The 19144-nt window shown below is 37.5% G+C and overlaps 3 protein-coding genes across 5 annotated transcripts in view; 1 reads left to right on the top strand and 2 right to left on the bottom strand.

Annotated features, from left to right (window-relative positions):
* Window positions 1-18: 18 nt before the first annotated feature.
* On the bottom strand, window positions 19-7168 carry LOC116779377 (mediator of RNA polymerase II transcription subunit 15-like). Its single transcript, XM_032673633.2, has 11 exons — window positions 6905-7168; window positions 6564-6703; window positions 5835-6488; window positions 5378-5566; window positions 4499-4622; window positions 3289-3461; window positions 2963-3123; window positions 2696-2817; window positions 2457-2562; window positions 2008-2231; window positions 19-1418 (listed from the first exon to the last, which is right to left on the bottom strand). The coding sequence occupies exons 1-11, from the start codon at window positions 6988-6990 to the stop codon at window positions 1304-1306; spliced, it is 2094 nt and encodes a 697-aa protein (XP_032529524.1). The 5' UTR covers window positions 6991-7168; the 3' UTR covers window positions 19-1303.
* Window positions 7169-7496: 328 nt separating this feature from the next.
* On the top strand, window positions 7497-12302 carry LOC116765231 (probable RNA polymerase II nuclear localization protein SLC7A6OS). The gene is made up of 4 exons (XM_061523198.1): window positions 7497-7782; window positions 8020-8306; window positions 9478-9659; window positions 11880-12302. Exons 1-4 carry the CDS (start codon window positions 7636-7638, stop codon window positions 12197-12199), a joined length of 936 nt encoding a protein of 311 aa, XP_061379182.1. The 5' UTR covers window positions 7497-7635; the 3' UTR covers window positions 12200-12302.
* Window positions 12303-12353: 51 nt separating this feature from the next.
* LOC116779540 (zinc finger protein ush) overlaps window positions 12354-19144 on the bottom strand; it is a 99521-nt gene continuing 92730 nt past the window's right edge. For all 3 annotated transcript variants that reach the window (XM_032673890.2, XM_032673889.2, XM_061523181.1), the window contains exons 2-3: window positions 14498-16401; window positions 12354-14389 (exon numbers count right to left, since the gene is read on the bottom strand). In XM_032673890.2, coding sequence (XP_032529781.2) covers window positions 14006-14389; window positions 14498-16401 — 2288 coding nt within the window. In that variant the 3' untranslated portion in view covers window positions 12354-14005. The remainder of the gene's footprint in view (window positions 14390-14497; window positions 16402-19144) is intronic.

Below are 19144 nucleotides of genomic sequence, written 5' to 3'. Positions count from 1 at the left end.
TGTAAATAAAAAAAAAAATATTTAATACTATATTTATTAAATATCTGCGGTCATTTTCATATAACAGTATAAGACAGACTGTCGCTTCATGTCAGTACCAAAACATTATTTAACAAATTTGTTTTCATTATTAAGTGTAAAATGTATTGTATAATAAAATAATTTTATTTCAAACAGCTTACATTATTCGTTCTTATCGTAACAGGTTCCCGGACGTAATGTCAGTTAAATTATATTAGTTCAGCTCTCGATATGTGCACTATTATTCAACATACGTAGCCTCTTAAAACTATCTTATGCATAAATTGTTTAATTTATTTCACTGCTACGATATAACAAAACTATATTAACTCATTAACCACCGTGTCTCTGTTAAATTAAACCGTTGATGTACAAACCGACTTAGTTGTAAGGAATTAAACTTAAAACTAAATATCCTAATAGGTTACCTGTCAAGTAATAATTAGGTATATATTAAAAATTTTATTCTCTACTCTCTGATATATCTAAAACAATATATATGTAAAAAAATTAAATCGAACTATATTTTAGTAGCGTCTTCGTAAACAAATTATTCATGATTATATTCTCTGTTCAAGATTCATAACGCATGTAAGGGTCACTTCACATGTACATTCAACCAGATGTGAAGTCGCCCTAACACTATCCCTATTCCTAGCTCGATGGAGCCAATGTTGTTGTCTCTCATAAACTTATCACAGATAAATATCACAATCTGCAAAACAATTTTCTTATAATTTTGATGCTTGAAATTGTTTGCTGTCGCTCAATGTGCACCTCAATTTGGGGTTCACATACACAAGTACACATTGCGCTTCATGTATAATGTTATACAGATATTATTATTGAATTAACTATTGAATTAACATTTGGTTAATTTAAAAATCTATACAACCTATATCATTCATTGGGATTGGATTGTAAACCACACAGCAATGGGAACCGAGAAATTAATGATTAACTTAGAACAGAAGGCAATTAAATATTGAAACAATAAAAAACGGGCTCACAGAGAAATAATGCATTCAACAGATCTGCACTAAACAACTGAGTATTTCATGTCCCATGTGCCTAAGATGAGTATAGCAAATAGCTGATTGGCTCGCCCTGTTAGCGGGCAATATTGGTTCCATGCCTAATCATGTGGGTGTGTGTTAATACAGTCCACGTAACTTGTAAATTATTAAATTTTTGTAACAAATAAAACCATCACTGCTCACTCGTCTCTTCTAACTGGAGATTTATGGCTTCGAACACCGTGAGCATTTCTTGAACAAACATCTTACAGTCCTAGGGCTGGTACAGCGTTGTAAGCCTGGGGGTTCGGAGCACAGGCTTGTCTCACACTCATCTCCCACGCGTCCAGTAACTGGCCCACCGAACAACTTTTCGGTAATCTGGAAGATTGATACATATTAATTGTGTTTTAAACAGAAATGTATACAGAACATATAGAATTGATTTATAAAAACAGTCACTTTTCTAACTTTGACATTCCAGCTCACAGGTGTATATAAATTTGAATGAGACGATTTATGAATAAGAAATGTGCTGTTATTAATCATAGTGTTTAAATAGAATTATTTCTATTGAATTTACTTTCTATATTTTAGTGTTACATATTTTACCTGACGTTTGGAGTTAAGGTACAGGTTAAGGTTTAAGGTTTAATAAAGGTAAAGGTTTCAGACTTGATTTTCGATGTTCAGCGTTACTCCCAGCTACGTCTTACAAAATGTCTGAAGCCAGTGTTTCTAGCTTTCAAATACATGGTGATACTTAAATGTTGCCATTACAAAACTACAATGGTTCAGTATTATTGTTAATTATAATCAGTCATAAAATAATTCTAAGGATTATAATTAATATGGAAAAGATGGCGCCACTTGTGACGGCATTTATGTAGATTATTGTAATACAGAAAGTAAATGTGAAAAATATGGTTGTATCTGAATGTGTGTGTGCTCGTTTCAGTATAGTGTCAACCTGGCACATCTCGCGTCCATAGCTTTCTCGACCCTGGCCAGGAAGCAGTCCTCGTTGTTCCTCTTGGTGGTCTTCGGTCGGAGGCGGGCGGGCGAGGCGGCCGGATAGTCCCGGGGCACGGTCACGTGGACAGCCGGCACACACGGCAGGCGCACGTCGTCCAACTGAGCGATCAAAGAGATGGCGCCCTCACCACCTGACAGCTGCATCGTCTCCAAGGACACCTGAACACCATGAATGGTTCATGCCTTTTAGGATATCCAACGTTTATTAGTTATATTTGAAGTAACATAGATATATTCCTTATAATTAGATAATTAAACGTATTTTAATTATAGACAGAAAGGAGAGACAACAGTGGCGCCACAGACAAAAAGAGAAACTATTTTAGTTGCGTTACAAATACTAACAATGTCAGAAATATGTCTCCAATACCATAAACGCCTCACCTTAAACCTGGAGTCCAACCTCGCGATCTCTCCTTGCAGGACGTCTGGTATTTCCATGGTGGGTTCCTCCACTTTCGCTATTTTCGGAGGCGGCGGTGGAAGATTCCTTTGACACAGTAAAATATTGATTGCATTGTATCAAACTTATATTAGGAAGAATTTTTCTAACAAATAAAGCCAAACCAACTATAAAGTTCAGGCGGCAAATAAAATTTTAAAATTAATATAATCAATATTACTTGATCTCCGGTCCATTGAGGGCATCGAGAGTTGAACCGAATGTCCTCTTGAGGGTATGGTTGGCCAGCGGAGACTGGAGACAGTTGTTCACTACCTCCAGTAGGGGGTTGAAGATCTGCTCCTGGGTACCAGGATAAAATTACACAATTAATTGTGATTATTAGATAGCATTTTATACTCAGGTTAATGGAAGGTATAAAGTCAAGGAAACTGTTATTCTGTGTCGGTATTTTTACTTGTTACTACCAAATATATATGTATCTAACCTTTCCGGCAGACGGCAGCCCTAGTCCGACACCCTCACTCCGTTTGAAGTCCAGCTTCTCCAACACCACCTCACACTTGATCAATGTCTCCAACGGCATGCGTTTATTAGGGTTTGATAATATGTCCAATAGATTCTTCATCTTAGTTAGCTTCTCCACATCTGGAAACATGAGATCATTAGTGCTGGGATCATTGTATTACAATTACCTCAGTATTTAGCAATGAAAAGACAGCATTTGGCAAAATAGCTACAGTACAATACTACATGTGTGTCTGTGTGTGTTTGTGTATCTGTATGTAGTATACATAGCCTGGATAGCCTTACTCTCTCCCTCGCTGACCATCCTGAGCACCATCCGTCTAAGCGGCTCTATGTATTTGGACAGTTGGCGAACCTTCTCCCTGTAGGCCGCCTCCTCCCCCCCGGGAGACGCCACCCCACCACCCACCGGCGTGTTCAGAGATGAAGACGGTGAGGCAGCCATGCCCATGTTCACGCTAATACAGACAGTCACACATTATATCAGCTGGTTAATCCACAACGTTTGCGGATAAATATGTATAGTATCTAACTAATTGTGTAAAATTTTAAAATTATTAATGACTAGGAACCAGCCCCGGCTACGCACGGGCTCTTAACAGAAAACATAAAAATAAAATATTTCATTTTGTGAACTTATATTATGATAACTTTCAAACGGTACGCCCGATTTAAATTATTTAAAAAACCGTTTAAAAAGTAATTTACAGATACTGATGTAGGCTTGGAAACGAAGTAATTTATGTTGATAATACTTAAAACCGTATTTATGTAAATAGCTTTCCAATAAACGCTTTAGGAATGTCAATTTTTAAAAGTTGTAATATGGATATAGTATGTTATCCTTAAGGTACAGACATATGCCACCGCGGACTTTTCTGTAGATCTATATAAGATACACAACTCCACTATATATTATTTTGTTATATCTCAAAGACTTAAGGCAGCGTTTTCGTTAAAAGCTCTCAGACGGCTCACGTTTTCCCGACATGTTCAACAAATATCGTTAATGTACACACAAGTAAATACAAAAACTTAACAAATTATATACTAAAACCTTCCTCGAGAATCACGCTATCGGGTGTGATAACTGTTTGATAATCGGTGCAGTAGTTTTTCCGTTTATCGCGAACACACAGACAGACAGATGCGGCGAGAGACTTTGTTTTGTAAAATGTATTGACACCTGCGACTTTCGCGTGTAATCATTTAAATCAAACTAAGTTTTTCGGTTACTACGCTTTTTCATTATTTTATTACATGAGAGTGCGTCTCGTCTCGTCTGTCCGTGATCTCGGTTGCTGTCATGGACCAAGCGTCGGGTTTACGTGGGTATGTTTCGTTCTCAAGGCTAATGTTCTGTGCAGTATTTATTTTTGCCTATATATAAATATAAATATCTTTACAAAAATCAGTAGCAATTAATTTTCAGTACCTAAGTTCTACGGACATACAAACCAAGTGTAAGTCGCGTTTGATAGTTTTATTTCAGTACCGTTGTTGTGGTGGGTGGTGCGTCATGTGGTGGTTGCCGCTGGGGTTGGGCGAGCCGCCCGAGCACGCGCCGAGCCCGCCCAAACCCATGGGAGAAGATAATGCGCCGCTGAGGACTCCCCCGCCTGCCAACATGTTATATACATTAGTTAATTTATTTTTATAAAATATCAAAAATAAAAGCAGCCAGTCACCCTTTATTACATCGAGACTATCTGTCAGGGAAAATCCCTTCAAAATAGCTTTGACCGTTCCTGAGATTATCCTTCACAAACAGACAGATGCAACAAACATGGTAAAAAGTAGCATTATTTCATACTAGTTTTTGCCCGCAACTTCGTCCGCGTAAATTTCAGAATTAGTTATATATAGCTTTTACCCGCGACTTGGTCCGCATTGGATAGTTTTTTTGTATAGCAGTATGAAAAAACCTGAGCTGTACTTTTTTGCACGCATGTTTGAATTGCGATGAGATGGGATGAGGCCGTACTAAGTGTGATTGTCATAGGTTAGGTTAATACATTTTAAGAAGAAGATAGGTTACTGCAATACATTTTATATACGATGTTTTTTGTTTTTCCTTCCTTGGCCAGAAAAGTAATTTTTCCCATGGGAATGCGTCATTTTTCCGGGCTAAAAAGTAGCCTATGTCCTTTCTCGGGTATCAAAATATCTCCATACCAAATTTCGTGCAAATTGTTTCAGTAGTTTAGGCGTGATTGAGTAACAGACAGACAGTTACTTTCGCATTTATAATATTAGTATGGATGTATTGTGCATCTATTTGTATTTCATATATAAATTTTACAAACAGATAATAGTTTTTTAATATAGACAAATTAAGTAATAATAGTATTGCCATAAAAAATAATTAGTTTACCCATGGACACAGGACTAGGCCCGGGCATGTTCGGAGATGACGCAGATGGCGAAGGGCTCTGTCTTAGGAACTGGTTGTGTGGTGGAGCACGCTGGGTGTATCCAGCTCCCATCACCACCTCCTTACCCTGACTACGATGCATTTGCAGCATATTGATGTTCACCAGTTGATTGTTGCCCATGTTGCCAACTGGGAAAGGTGCAAAATTATTGTACAATGTGTTAAAGCTCAGTCTTTGTAACGACTGGCAGAGACTTTAATACAACACATCTATAATACAGCAATCTCATGCTAACAACATTGAATTAAATTACAGCCTATTCCTTATTCAAATGTCTAAACTTTAGTTTCATCAAAAATCTGAGTAGTTTTCATATAAAAGTGAAACAAACATCCTCAAAAACTTCTGCAATTATAGTATAAATAAAAATTATGTGACAACAAAACTGTGACTCACCCATTTGATTAGGCATCTGTCCCTGCATAGTGTTCTGTGTCATCTGACCACCAATGCCACCCACAACCTGGTTGCATTGCATTTGCCCTACAATGGTGCTCGCTCCCGACATTGGGACCTGCATGGTGTTCGACATGGACATGTTGGGCATCATCTGCCCCTGCATTCCCGGAGCCGCTAAGTGATTTTGCAACTGACTGCCCATATTACCCATCCCCATACCTCCGACCATATTGTTACCCATCTGTCCCTGGTTGGGGGCCATGCCTATTGGCCCACTTAATTTGTTCTGCAGCTGCATATTTAATTGAGGTCTCTGGTTTAATGTTTGGAGCAGATTTGTAGCAGTCTGAGCTTGTGGGCCTTGTGATACAATGGGCCCTTGTTGTCCCATTTGTGTCTGCATCCCTCCCATTCCAGGATTTGGTCCAAGAACTCCTTGTTGCATCTGACCTGGTCCCATGTTCATCATTTGGTTCCTCGAGCCCTGTGAGGTCATATTCTGTAAGGCATTTATAGGGTCAGTGGCCATCCCTGCTTGGTTTGAAGAACCTTGTTGAGGCTGTCCCTGCTGAGTTTGAGCTTGGTTTGCTGGACCTCCTTGATTTTGATTGGGCCCTTGCATGTTTTGACCTTGGTTTTGTTTTGGTTGCGCTTGAATTGAAATGTTCTAAATAAATAAAGATAAAATAAAAAGATTGACACAATTAAATTATTATCAATACTTACACATCTCCCTCACATGTAAAATCAATTTTGCAACCATATTTAAATATTCCTCTCTAGTCTTAGCTTTCATGAAGACGTGATTTTCCATTTCACTGCTATTGCGAGCAACTTGCATACCTGACTTCTGAATAACCTCCTCTCTATAATTAAGGTTTAAATAATATCAATCTTATATCCTTAAAAAGTATGCAACATGAACGTTTAAACGGAATAAGTACTTCAGTTAATAAACAAAATATGTATTTTTCGTCAAGGAAATAAATTTTTATTTTTTTATTTTAATGTTACTGCAATGTAAATAAATTTTCATGTAAGATTACAAATAAACTTAAGTCACTTACATCTTGGTCACAACATTCTGTCGAAAATTCTGCGTTCGCCAATTATCATCAGAACCCATTATGGTGAACTGCTTTAAGTTGTCCATTATGATATTTAATTATTTAAGTTTATTTATCTTTATACAAAATTATTGTTATCTATTATGACCTGTGAATAAATAAACCGATAAAGATTTACGATTTGATTTCAATAAACAGTCGCACACACTTGTAATTGTAAGCTATTAAGACTGAAGACGCGCAATTCAGAATTCTAAACGTCAGTACGAACTGGAAAAACGTCAATGTCGTGGTTCTCCTGGTAATATTTCTATTCGCTCATATACGAAAATAATAAACTGTTACCACAAAATAACTCAATGAATAATAGAAATTTCTAAATATTTTTTTATATAAATTAAGATATTAACAATTATGTTGGAATTGTACACTAAATATTTTTTTTTCTTAAAAAAAAAATATGTTGTAATGTTTGGCTTATAATATATATAATTATGTACATATATGTTATAAGCGATAAATGTAGTACCCATTTAACTTTTAATTTTATATGTTATACCGAACCTATGTCAGATTACTTACTGTCAATTGTCAGATCATAAAATCAATTGTTTGCTATCAGTAGTTTTATGTTTTGAATACATTTCTGTCTACTGAATATCTCAAATAAATAAATTAATTTAATCTTGTGTTTAAGTTAAAGTGTTGTTTGATTATTGTAAATAAATAAAATGTCAACGTCTACTATTTTGCGTGTAAAACGCCGGCTTGATGAAAACCCGCAAGATGCTTTAGTACTTGTTTGTAAGCGAATGAAAACGGATAAGGACGAAATATCCCCTTCACTATTTGTATTTAGAGGAAGTGTTGAAAACCAGGTCAATATTCTTCTAGACTCTCACTAACTACTTACTATGCTTTTTTTTTTTAATGTGAACTAATTGATATTTGTTTTAGGTTAATTGTAAGAAATGTAGTTCTGTATTAAAGATTCATGACTTAGAATAAACTTGTATGTAGATTGAAAGAATTTGTTTTGCTACTTAGTAGGAATATTTAGTTAGACTGTAATTAAAACTTATGTGGTGAATTGAAAGCTTGTATTGTGATTTTAGGAAAATACGCATGTAAAAAATATAGTACCGCAAAATATCCCATTAAAGCGTTCAACAAGTGTGAGCAATATCATTCAGAAGATCCGTAAGGAAAGAAAAGATGTTGCGAATGAGAGTCGTTATGAAATTGTGAATTGTAGCCGTGGCCTCGCTCAGTGCAACTCTGACAATTATGATCTAGTTGATCTGGAAAAGAAAGATGGGAAAGAAGATGCACAGTATACCTACGATCTGTATACACCGGTCAAGGAGGACTTTGATATAGCCATGTTGGATAATCTTGTCAGGTAAAATAGAAGTCGTTTAATGACTTAATTTACATATAAAAATTATTTGTCCTGTATCAAGAAGTAGTAGTTGTGTATTGAAATCTGATGTTACTATTTTACTATATTTATAGCTCTGACCTACCCCAAGCTAGTGTTGTATAACTAAGTATCAAGAGTATTCAGATTTTCGTTCATAAACCTATGTTGATAGTATAACATCAGGTTATATAGATTATATTATAGATTATCACCCTCAGCATCACAGAAATCATCTGGATAGTAAATAAAAATAATATTTTTGGACATACTATGCAGTTTTTATTATTTTAAGCTATGTACTCTCACCGTTTATTTGTCATTTACCATAATTAATGACCATGAATAACAAGAGCAACTGACAGACATTTTCATCTCATCCGCCCATGAGCATGATCACTGCGAAGTAACCGAAACATAGGTTATGTAGTTTAGTATAATAAAAAATGCAGAGTAATCTGAATATATTAGTTTTATTTAAATGATTACTCGTGAAGTCTTAGGTATCATCACCTGCATAGTGTCATGGAATAGACCATTGCAAAATAGCAAAACATTTTATAGGATATTCTGTAAAAGCTATACCTTCTACTGGGTGTTGAATGCCATGTTACCTGGGGCGAGGAAATCCTCATCAATAATTCTTGGTGGTCTGTCAGAGCAGGCATTCATCCAAAAGATTTACACATTCTCGTGACGGTATTACAGAATTTTCATAGTTTTCTTCATTTGTTATATTAGTAGAATTAGTTATACTATCCATGACTGAGGTACAGGAGTTTGTACTGTAGTCGTTTTTCCAGGAAGTTTACTACATATTTTTTTAGGCTCATTAATGAAGGTCCTTTAAAAAACAAAAAATATTCTTTCGTACTGACTACTTTCTAAAATATATAAGCAAATGTTTCTCTTTGTGTGTATGTGTCATTGTTACCCAAGTATTCATAAACTACTTGACCAATTGGGATGAGGTTTTATATCTAGATGACAAAGAGTATAGAGATGTCATGACGTTTAAAATGAAGGTGATTCTTTGAGGCTGCAAGTGTAACTTTCGTTTAATTTAAGTAAACCGTTTACACTGTAAAAAGTTATTTTACACTTATTCTATTTTCAAATAATATCTTGCTTGATATATATTTTTTTATTTTAGTATTGAGGATTACAGAACGGATCTCGTATTTGGTACGTATCGGGATTGTGATAATGTGGAGTCTGATGAAGACAGCGAAGATTCCAACGCTGAGAACGACTGGAGGAATGAATACCCTGACTCGGATCCCAGCAGCATCGATGAGGGGGACATGATAAAGGCTGTGGAGAACTGTAATATAGGTAAGAACTGCGAATAGATTGAGATGAACTCTTTGTTAATAGATAACATTAAAAAAAAAATGTTTCGTGATATTTTTTATACATATTCATGTTTAAGTCGGTCCGTTATGAATTGACATAGGTTGGGACTTTCAAAAATGTTAGATAATTAGGAAAATTTCATCGGCTTAGTTAGGAACCATCAGACATATGGTGTCTAGAGTTTCCTCGGGTTTAGAGGCAAGTAATATACGCTAAGATTTTCGTTATGCCGATACTTAGTAATCGAGGGCTGCGAGAAGCAGTGACTTTCGAACCCTAACACTTGGATAGGATTCGTAACCGCATACAAATATTATCTATGTACATGCTGCATATTTGTATGACGAATAAGCAGCGAGTGGTGTTAGTCACATTGGCCGACTGCGGCGCTAGTAGCGACTAGTTTCCTTCTTCTTCTTTTTGGTTAGAGGCGTTTCCTTACAGAGTTCGCCAATGTCATGGCCGATATTATACTGAGCTATGTAAAGAGGGATTTGTGAATGAACAAGGTCGCGACTAGAGACTAAGAACTTTAATACTGCTGAGATCGTTCACCGAGAGCTGGAATGTTGATGTATCTAAAAGCGACTTGTCTATAATTGTCCTGCTTTATGTTTGCATGTATTGTTTAGCATTTTCTCTAAAGTTATAAAACTCTAAAAAGGTTTTGAGGAATATAACATTTAGGATTAGCTCTCTATGGGTATCAGGCATGCAGTGCTCCTTTGTATGTACGGGATGGACTTTTAAAATTTTAACAGTCCATCACTACCATCATCAGCTATCAAGACTGGCTGTGTCAATACAAGCTGACAATTCGGGTATTCCCCTGATAAATAAGTGTGGTAGAAAACCGTATTATTAACAGATAGGTATTGAGGACACTGTGTAGTTTTAACGTAAACAAAGCTTGTGGATTTGATAATAATCGCGCATAAAGTGACAGCAGTCCGATCAGAACTAATAGCTATATATTTTATAAATCCATCAACTACCTCTGAGCCACGGAAGTACCTTAAAACGATTACGATCTGTTCATCACCGCTTTATGAAAGTTATTTAAATCGGAATATCCATTGGAGATCCAAAAATTATTATTATTATTACTATTTGAAAACAACAAACAAGGTAAATAAAATAACTTATTTGTGCGTACACGACCTGCTAGCTAATGAAAACTATCATAATATATTTTTATTAAAACGAGTAACATTACCTTTTTTTATATTTAAATCTAAACTGCTCACACACCTTCCCTTTGTAATTATTTTAATTTGATCATCAAACGACGACATTGCAAATGTACTCGTTATTTATTTCGTTATAAACACATCACCCGTACACAGCTCACAGCTATAATTTTACGTAATTTGGAGATAAATTCACTAATTAGCTAATAACAACTTATTCACTCGCGCTCAGACAGACAATAATAACAAAATGACGAAAAAAATATTTGAACGGTATACCGACAAGTTAAATAGTCCCTTTTCATTTGACAATAAACTCAGTTTCTATGACGTTTTAACTTTTAAACGACCAGGGTTAAGTAAGTGCCTCTCGGACACTAACACATGCATAGTTTTCGCGCACACACATGCAAGTATTTCCTGCATACAATAGATGTGTATATCGTCCTTGAGATTATATGTATGAAATATGTGCACCGAGTAGTTGTGCAGACGGCCGCTTTGGCTGGGAAGCGGCGCTAGCATCTAGCAGCGGCCGATCGAAAATGTTAGTTTTTACATTTTAAATGTTAGTTTTGATAGATGACTTTTAACAATTTTACCAAATCATGACTCAAATGACATATTAAACGTCTTTACACATTCATATTGCGTAATGTATGATTAAAGAGTATGTAAGTAAGAATTAAACGATGTAGGTTTAGTTGTTGTATGGGTAGAGTGATCTGTGCGGATTTGAAGTTATGGTGTGCACGCCGCGCCGCTGCGAGCCTACATCCTTCAGTTGTAGAACTTTCCGTACGGGCAAAGCGATACGTACTGCGTAATACGTTAGCGTTTTGTGTTATACTATATTTTAATACCCCTAAATTATTTTTATCACTTTCATTTATTTTTCCACTATCTTTTATTTTAAATGTTGATGTATGACAGATAAATTAATTTCATTGAATAATGTTCAGAAAATAAAAGGACTATAAATTAAATTTTTATATGTTTGTTCTGCCAGAAGACGATCTTTCGAGTGATGAGGAAGAGGCACAAATTTATGACGAACAGCCAGATCTGTTCAAGGAGGATGTGAAACGTTTTGGAGCGGCGTACGCCAAGTACAAGGCGAAGGTCTTAGCCGAAGGAGATATAAGTGACAGCCAGAGTTACGTGCACTGCACCGTTAAAGAGATGGATGATGATTACAAAGATGGCAGCGATGATGGCTTCTACTACGGCCAGGAGGAGGACTCGGAACAGTTCAAGGAACAGTACGAAGAGGACTCTGACGAGAAGGAGGATCACGATGCCGATTTGGACGAATATAACCCAGATTGAAGTCATCGTCTTATTTCCTAAGTGTAATCGCTCTGTTATGTCCATATCAAATCATTAGTTTTATAAAACTGTTTCTTGATCTTAATATAAACTATATTTTAAATGTTTTGTGTTTTTTTTCTGCAAGCGGGGGTAGTTAAATAAATAGTCAGTATTAATATGTGATAAATAATAATTTATTGTCTGGCGTATTTTACAATATCAATGTACTTGGGTTATCACGCCTCAACACCTACCCGATTACACGTCGAGAATTATTGATACTAATTTTTTGGCCAAGATGTTTCGCAAGAAATACTCCCAACGGCCAATTATCTTTTTTGCTATAGCCATAAATTTTTATTCGAGAATATAACCTTAAACTATTTTTAACACCGAATATGGCACGTCACGTCAGATGCTATTTTAGTGAAGATTTTACAATGTCATGATTGTTTATTGTAAGTCGTTGACAAATTGCATATTAGAATTATATTTTTACAACATGAGATGTGAAATTATAATTTTTTAATACTTTAAGAGTATTTGATTATATCAAAACTGAAGTTTCAAACGGAGCAACAGAGAGGTTGGTTTTATACAGTCTGCCAATGACTTAACGACGTTACATTAGGTCACAGTTAAAAGATCAATGCGGCCGTTTACCCGAAAATTTAAACAATTCGAGACTTATTCCAAAGTTTATAGACAAACACAATAAATACACATGCATATGTATATCTAGGGAATAAGTCTTGTATTCACTTACAGCTAGGATTATAATTAGTGAGATACCTATAAATGCAAATTACAATAATCTAGCGATGCTTTGGCATTGACAAAACATGGTATTTTGTGTTAACGTGAACTCTTGTATCTTTCAGTTCATGTTTATTATATTACATAAAGTATTTTATATGTCAATCTGTTACATCGAATCTTACTTATTGTTAATCCAAAAATATTTGGGTAATATTTTTATTAATTATACAGCTTCTAGCTTACAAAAAGCCTCGCCTCAAGCAGACTTCCATTATAATTTATTGACCCGAGGGGTTATTACAATATGTATAAGGATTCTGTAGTGTTTAAATATGCAATAACATTACCTTAGCGTTTACTCCTTTTAAGATAGTACTAGACGACACCGACTGTATACGAAACACAATTCAAGTTATCGTGTACGTACAACATCGAATCGTATCGTGTTACGGAAGATTCACAAATATAAAGATACAATCCCTCTCAAGTTACAATGTCCACTTTAGCAGCAGTTTACAATATAGAGACAACTGGTCAGTAAAATGGAATGAGCATTCAATTGATTATCTAGAATTGCAAAGTTCATCTAAAAGTTATTCTAATAGTAAACAAAATTAACAACAAAGAAAGAACAATCACTTAAAACGAATGGTAATAAAATTTAGTTATATAGCGATAATATCTTTACAAATATTTACAATTTGGTATTTTAACGTATACTAATACAATTACGAAAAGGTTAACTTTAACTATCAAACAATTTACATAACAAGGTTTAACAAAACAGGCCATATGAACGTCAGCCGACATTTGTCACTCGTCACCGTTCACGCACATTTTCTTCCATCGACGTTTTGGTTTCTTATATGCAGTACGAGTGTAATATTATACAATATATATATATATTTTTAATTTTAATTATTGCACGTAATTTAATAATTCCGAAAATGTAGATATACACTTTATAAGTTAGGCTTCGAAGCAAATAAAGCTAAGAATTAAGATATATTTAAGGTATTTTATAGATTTGGAAGCGTAAAAAGAAACGCGATTTCATCAATGTCGTTATTGTGATTTAACAACGGACACATCGTGCACACGAGCGGGGACGTTGTTGTTGGCCGCTGCGTCCTGATTGGCCGCGGTGCAATAGAACTGTTTGTGTGCTTTGTAAGTATTAACGTATTTAAAGGATATGTTGCAGGATTTGCAGAAGTTGGGCGTGTCTTCGTCTACGTCAGGTTCTTTTTTGATGTCGGGCGGCGGCGATGTTCTGTCGGGTTCTGGTTCGTCGGCGTGCACGAGTCGTGCGTGTCGGACAACATTCCCGCGGTAAGTCGATGTGTACGCGCACGAGCTGCAGCGATGGACGCGCTCGCCCGCAGCGGGGGCCGGCGAGGTACTCTCGCGACTTTCCTCTTCAAGCACGCAGGATATGTAGCTCTCTTCCTGGAATTGAGCAATGAGACTGTTAGTAATAGTTTAACTTTAAAATTAAATTCAAATGGAAGTTTTGCTATTATTATAATACTTTATATTGTAATTGTAATGAATTACCTGCAAATCAGAGGGCTTTTCACGGAAGTGAACTCGGATGTGTGTCCTCATACCACGTAGAGTGTTTCCTCTGTATTTGCAAATGGTGCAACGGAAAGCTTTCACTCCCGCATGCGCCTCCATGTGTCTCTGAGCAGCGGCGGCTGTTGGAGAAACAACATCGCAGCAAGGACACTTCCAACCACCGTCTGACCCCGAAGAAGGTCTTGATGTTTCTAGAACAGCTCGCGGAGAACGCGTCTCTCTTTTCGTGCAGTAGTAGGATTGATGAGTCGTTAAGTTGTCGTAGGAACTGAAATGTATGCCGCACGCCATACAGATGAGCTGTCGGTACTGAGCCGGAGGGCCTGGTTCAGGGGGTGCCGGGCTGGCCCGCTCGTCTCCGCCGCCAGCGGAACAGTAGTGCCGTTTGTGTATACGGTAATTATCGAATTTGCAAAAAACTATATTGCACTCCTGGCACTTTGAAACTCCTTGCTTTACTAGAACTTGTGGAGAAACAGTCGTTATTGGATCTGTAGTCAGACGCAAAGCTAAGGAAGGTGGGAATGCTGGGGGAGGTATGACGGCTGAAATTTTATCTTCTGACGGTGAAGGTACGCTGGGCGGCTTTGGAGTTGGATCTCTTGAATTCTTTCTCCGTCGTTTCGGTGAACTCTCTCCACTAGGTGACGATGACCGCCTCGAAGGTGATGGAGTTGCAGGAGAGGCAGGTAAGGATGGAGCACATACTATTTGTTCTGGTGTCGTAGAACGCATTCTGTTCTCTTTTTCGTGCTCATCCGTAGTTACCGACTCTGGTGTACGACGAACACTCAGATCTAAAGGTGTAGCACCATCTCTTGACGGTTCTCGCGGTCTATTGGCCGATTTTAAAACCTCGGGTTCCTTTACCTCCGTATTTACATTTGGTAACGCACGACTTATAGGTTGAAACGTTCCGTTTGGCAACCAAAAGCATGGCGTATCGGGATCTGGCAATGTTGCACCAGGAAGAGTGCTAGCGCTTCTCAAAAGTGAATATGGGACAATTAGTATTGGATTAGTCGGTAATGCTAACGCATATTGATTTTGAGCTGGTGGGGTTGCACCGGGGGAAGTGGGAGCCGATCCCGATGTGGTAGAACCCGCTCGGGCTGTGGGTAAAACTTGTTTGACAATCTGTCTCGTGTTACAGTAATGAGCCTTATGAGCACGGTAAGTCTTAATGGAGCTAAAATGAATATCACAATCAACACAATAACGGTCCTGGGCTGGTTGTCCATCAGTCGCTTCCCCGTTGGATGTCGGAGGTGGTACTGGAGTACTACTACTTATAGGTGAAGAAGAATGCATACGCATATGACGATTTAAACTAACTTTCTTATCTGCGCTGTATGAACAGTAAGTACAGGCGTATTGTTTCCCCGGAGGTCGTGGTGTTTTCGAATCACCACTCGAGTCATCTGCTACTGTTTCTGTCGGCACATCTGTTCCATCAGGTTTCGATCTCCGTTTGGAGCAGTAATGCTCTTGATGCGCTTGTAACGTACTTAATGAAGAATACCGTATCCCACAAGGAATGCATGTGTAAGCGGGCGGTGCCGCTACAGCTGGGGCTCCGGGAAAAAGAGCTGGGAAATTCGCTGCTGTGAGATTAAGGAAATCCCTCGCTTGTTGTGCTGGTGACGGCGCAGGCGGCGAAGGGGATGGCGGTTCGTGTTTCAGAGTTGTGGCCTGAGGTGCGAGAGCGGGATCGGTCGCCAGTCGAGTGTTCAGTCGAAGGCGCGGCGGTGAGGTAGCTGCTGAGCCTTCGGACGCCGGTGAAGCTCCTCCACTAGAAGCCGGTGGCTCACCGCCCGAGCTTGGTGTGCGAGGTTCTCCAGGCATCGCCTCGCTCTCGTTTCCCCATTCCTCGTCCTCACCTGAAAAAATTAAAATACATCTTTTAACGTGCACACTATCATTAATAATATGCAAATGGATTTTAGAGTAGTTCATGCTAATAAAAGAAATCGACCATATCGGCTCCTATTAGCGTTGTTAGTGCGGAGTGATGGAAGCGGTTTTCTCGCGATAGTCGTCACCCGTCACGTTTCAGCCACTATCGGTCGACGTCAAACAGATCAGGGCTTCGGTCGAGGCATACATTAGCGCTCCTAATTGAGACGTGCTCGCTGTATGCAAATATCTCCGCGTGGGTGGGGTTTGTGAATTTGAGTTACAAGCAATGTTCTACAATAGTTTCCGTGCAGTGGGAGAATTAAACGGTCCATCCTTCAGATCGGATCGGTCACATGAGCGAGACCCTCGTCAGTCAACATTGCGCGTGAGTATGCTTTCGACCATAGGACAAACAGAATAAAAAGTTAACGGCCCTTGTTGTAATTGGATCTGATTTCCAGAAAATGCTCGCTCACCTTCCTTTTTGAGCGACAACGATCTCGACCGGGCGAAGAATTAACCTATCTTTCGCTCAGCGATCTCAACTCAAAATGCCAATTAATGAGAGGCTCAACTTCATTCTCTTCGCCCCTGTGAAGATCATTATATGGGCACGACAACGAGATGAACGCGACGATTGGCGCGCGCGCCGACTGCCATCTCGCGGTAACGAATGCCATTTGAATCGGATTGCGTTCGGGTCACGCTATCCTAGTCACAGCGCATTACGATTGGCTGTTAGGATCCCGCAGTGACGTGCGATTGGTTCGGTTAGCTGTCGATGTATCAGCCAGCTTAATGTCGCCGTCATAGCGAACGCGGTTTATCGCGCTTCGTTAGTTGCGTTCGAGCTCCCGTTTTTCCTTAAGTAAGTTATAACTTGTGATTGTTGAGAGAGGTTGAATGTTCCATCAGATAGATGGCGTGACTTGGTGTCGTTTAAACGACTTTCGCAAAACCGAATGTCGATTCGTTAAATGATATTCATCTGTATCCTTTTGTCTTTATAAACATGTCAAATAATGTTGCTAAAACGGTGTTCATGTGAGAGGGCGACGCAAAGGCATGAAGCCGGCGTATTATATTTGAAACGTCAGGAGCCCGCATTGCTTTGGTGTAGCGGCGATCAAAATGACTGAAGTTCTTGAAAGCAAAGGCCTTAGCGAAACTCAAAGAGTTAAAGCTGTGTTGATTATGTTACCTACTGAGTAATTTAAACAAATACACGCATAATTATATTCAAGTATATGTTTTTTTTTTAAACTTAATAACATTCTCTCTTTATTTTTAAGTGTCACCTAGTCATTCAATTGTCCGATATGACCAATACACACCATTCAGAAATTGTATAAGTCGGACAAACATCGGACACGTGCCTACATGTTTATAAAAAAAAACAAAAGCCGCCATCTTGTCCTTATGTTTATCTGATCGGAGATCGGAGCCCAATTAAAATAGTCGTGCATCGGCCCAGTCAGAATCGACGCGATACAGATCTGATGCTGTTACACTGGTGACCGATCACCTAGAGAATATCTGATTTCATTAAATTTAATTTTTTACTTACATTTGTCTCAAACAAATTTAACTGCTATGTCGCAATTGAGTATTATTTAAATCTAAAATTGAGACACCTCAATATAATTATAAAAAAATTGCCACAGCGAGACATCTTAAGCAAAAGGCGTTGTCAAACCAAATTGTTAAAAAAATATTAGACGGTTATCTATTTCTCAATCAGGTAAAAAAAAAATTATAATGTCAATGTCACTTTTTTTTCTTCTTTATAAATTCTTCTTACTTTTTATAGTTTATATGTTTGTTTAAGCGGAATAAATAGAAGTATTTATTTAGAGGCCTTCGGGAAACGGATCGTATGTATGGAATTAAAATTTATATAATAGGTAGGACTATTCATGTGGCACCTCAGAATCCTTAACAACAACTGATATCTCTTGAAACCAAATTGATGGCGGAAATCGATAGTCGAGAATTTAAAAGCCAATATTGGTTGACGATAAGCGCGAATCTTATAATGCTAACGTAAAATCTTAGAACTTAATTTATTTCTCATTAATTTGAATTTCCTTTATTGTCCATGCGTTAATATTGAATGTAAGTAAAGTTCACAATACTTAGTTCATAATACAGTTTAGAAAACTTTTGTTTTTTTCTTTTTATTTGTAAAATATTGACGTAGAATTAGCTTATGAAAATTATAATTGAAAACCAATGTATATAGTCAGTTACAAGAACTTATTCAACTATAAATTTTATATATATAGCGACAAAGAACAAAGAACTATAATATAAAAAAAAAAATTGTAATGTAACAGCAATCCGTCATTCAACATATAAAACCTTATATTATAAACGAGGTTAAAGTAACAAGCCAACATTAGTATTAATTTAATCTGTAACACTAAGCCCAGTAGTCGAATGTCACACAGCGCACAGATTATAAAGGAACCGTTGAGTTGTCTATCAGAGATCTCAAGCAAGTGTCTGGCGAAGGCTGGACGTCGTGCGTCACGATCGGACGTGGATTTACATATCGCGGGAGCGATTCCGCTATCCTGCACTGCTATTTGTAAATATATTTTAATGGTCTCCCACAAATTCTGTTTATTTTTAGACACGTCGATTCCTTATATTATATATTGTGATGGACGTCAGGCTGTTCCTTCGACGCCTCGCCTACCGACTTTCATTTTAATAGTACCT

This window comes from Danaus plexippus, chromosome 2 (assembly GCF_018135715.1).
Source record: "Danaus plexippus chromosome 2, MEX_DaPlex, whole genome shotgun sequence".
NCBI lineage: Eukaryota > Metazoa > Arthropoda > Insecta > Lepidoptera > Nymphalidae > Danaus > Danaus plexippus.
This window is presented reverse-complemented; position numbering and strand designations above follow the sequence as displayed.

What these genes read in the sequence shown, in the direction of transcription:
- LOC116779377 (XM_032673633.2), bottom strand. Translation starts at nt 6,990, where the DNA reads ATGGACAACTTAAAGCAGTTCACCATAATGGGTTCTGATGATAATTGG. An exon ending in GCCTAGTCCTGTGTCCATGG is followed by an intron (nt 4,623 to 5,377) that starts GTAAACTAATTA and finishes ACATGTTGGCAG; the next exon opens with GCGGGGGAGTCCTCAGCGGC. An exon ending in GGCTGCCGTCTGCCGGAAAG is followed by an intron (nt 2,818 to 2,962) that starts GTTAGATACATA and finishes CCTGGTACCCAG; the next exon opens with GAGCAGATCTTCAACCCCCT.
- LOC116765231 (XM_061523198.1), top strand. Translation starts at nt 7,636, where the DNA reads ATGTCAACGTCTACTATTTTGCGTGTAAAACGCCGGCTTGATGAAAAC. An exon ending in GAGGAAGTGTTGAAAACCAG is followed by an intron (nt 7,783 to 8,019) that starts GTCAATATTCTT and finishes TTGTGATTTTAG; the next exon opens with GAAAATACGCATGTAAAAAA. An exon ending in TGTGGAGAACTGTAATATAG is followed by an intron (nt 9,660 to 11,879) that starts GTAAGAACTGCG and finishes TTGTTCTGCCAG; the next exon opens with AAGACGATCTTTCGAGTGAT.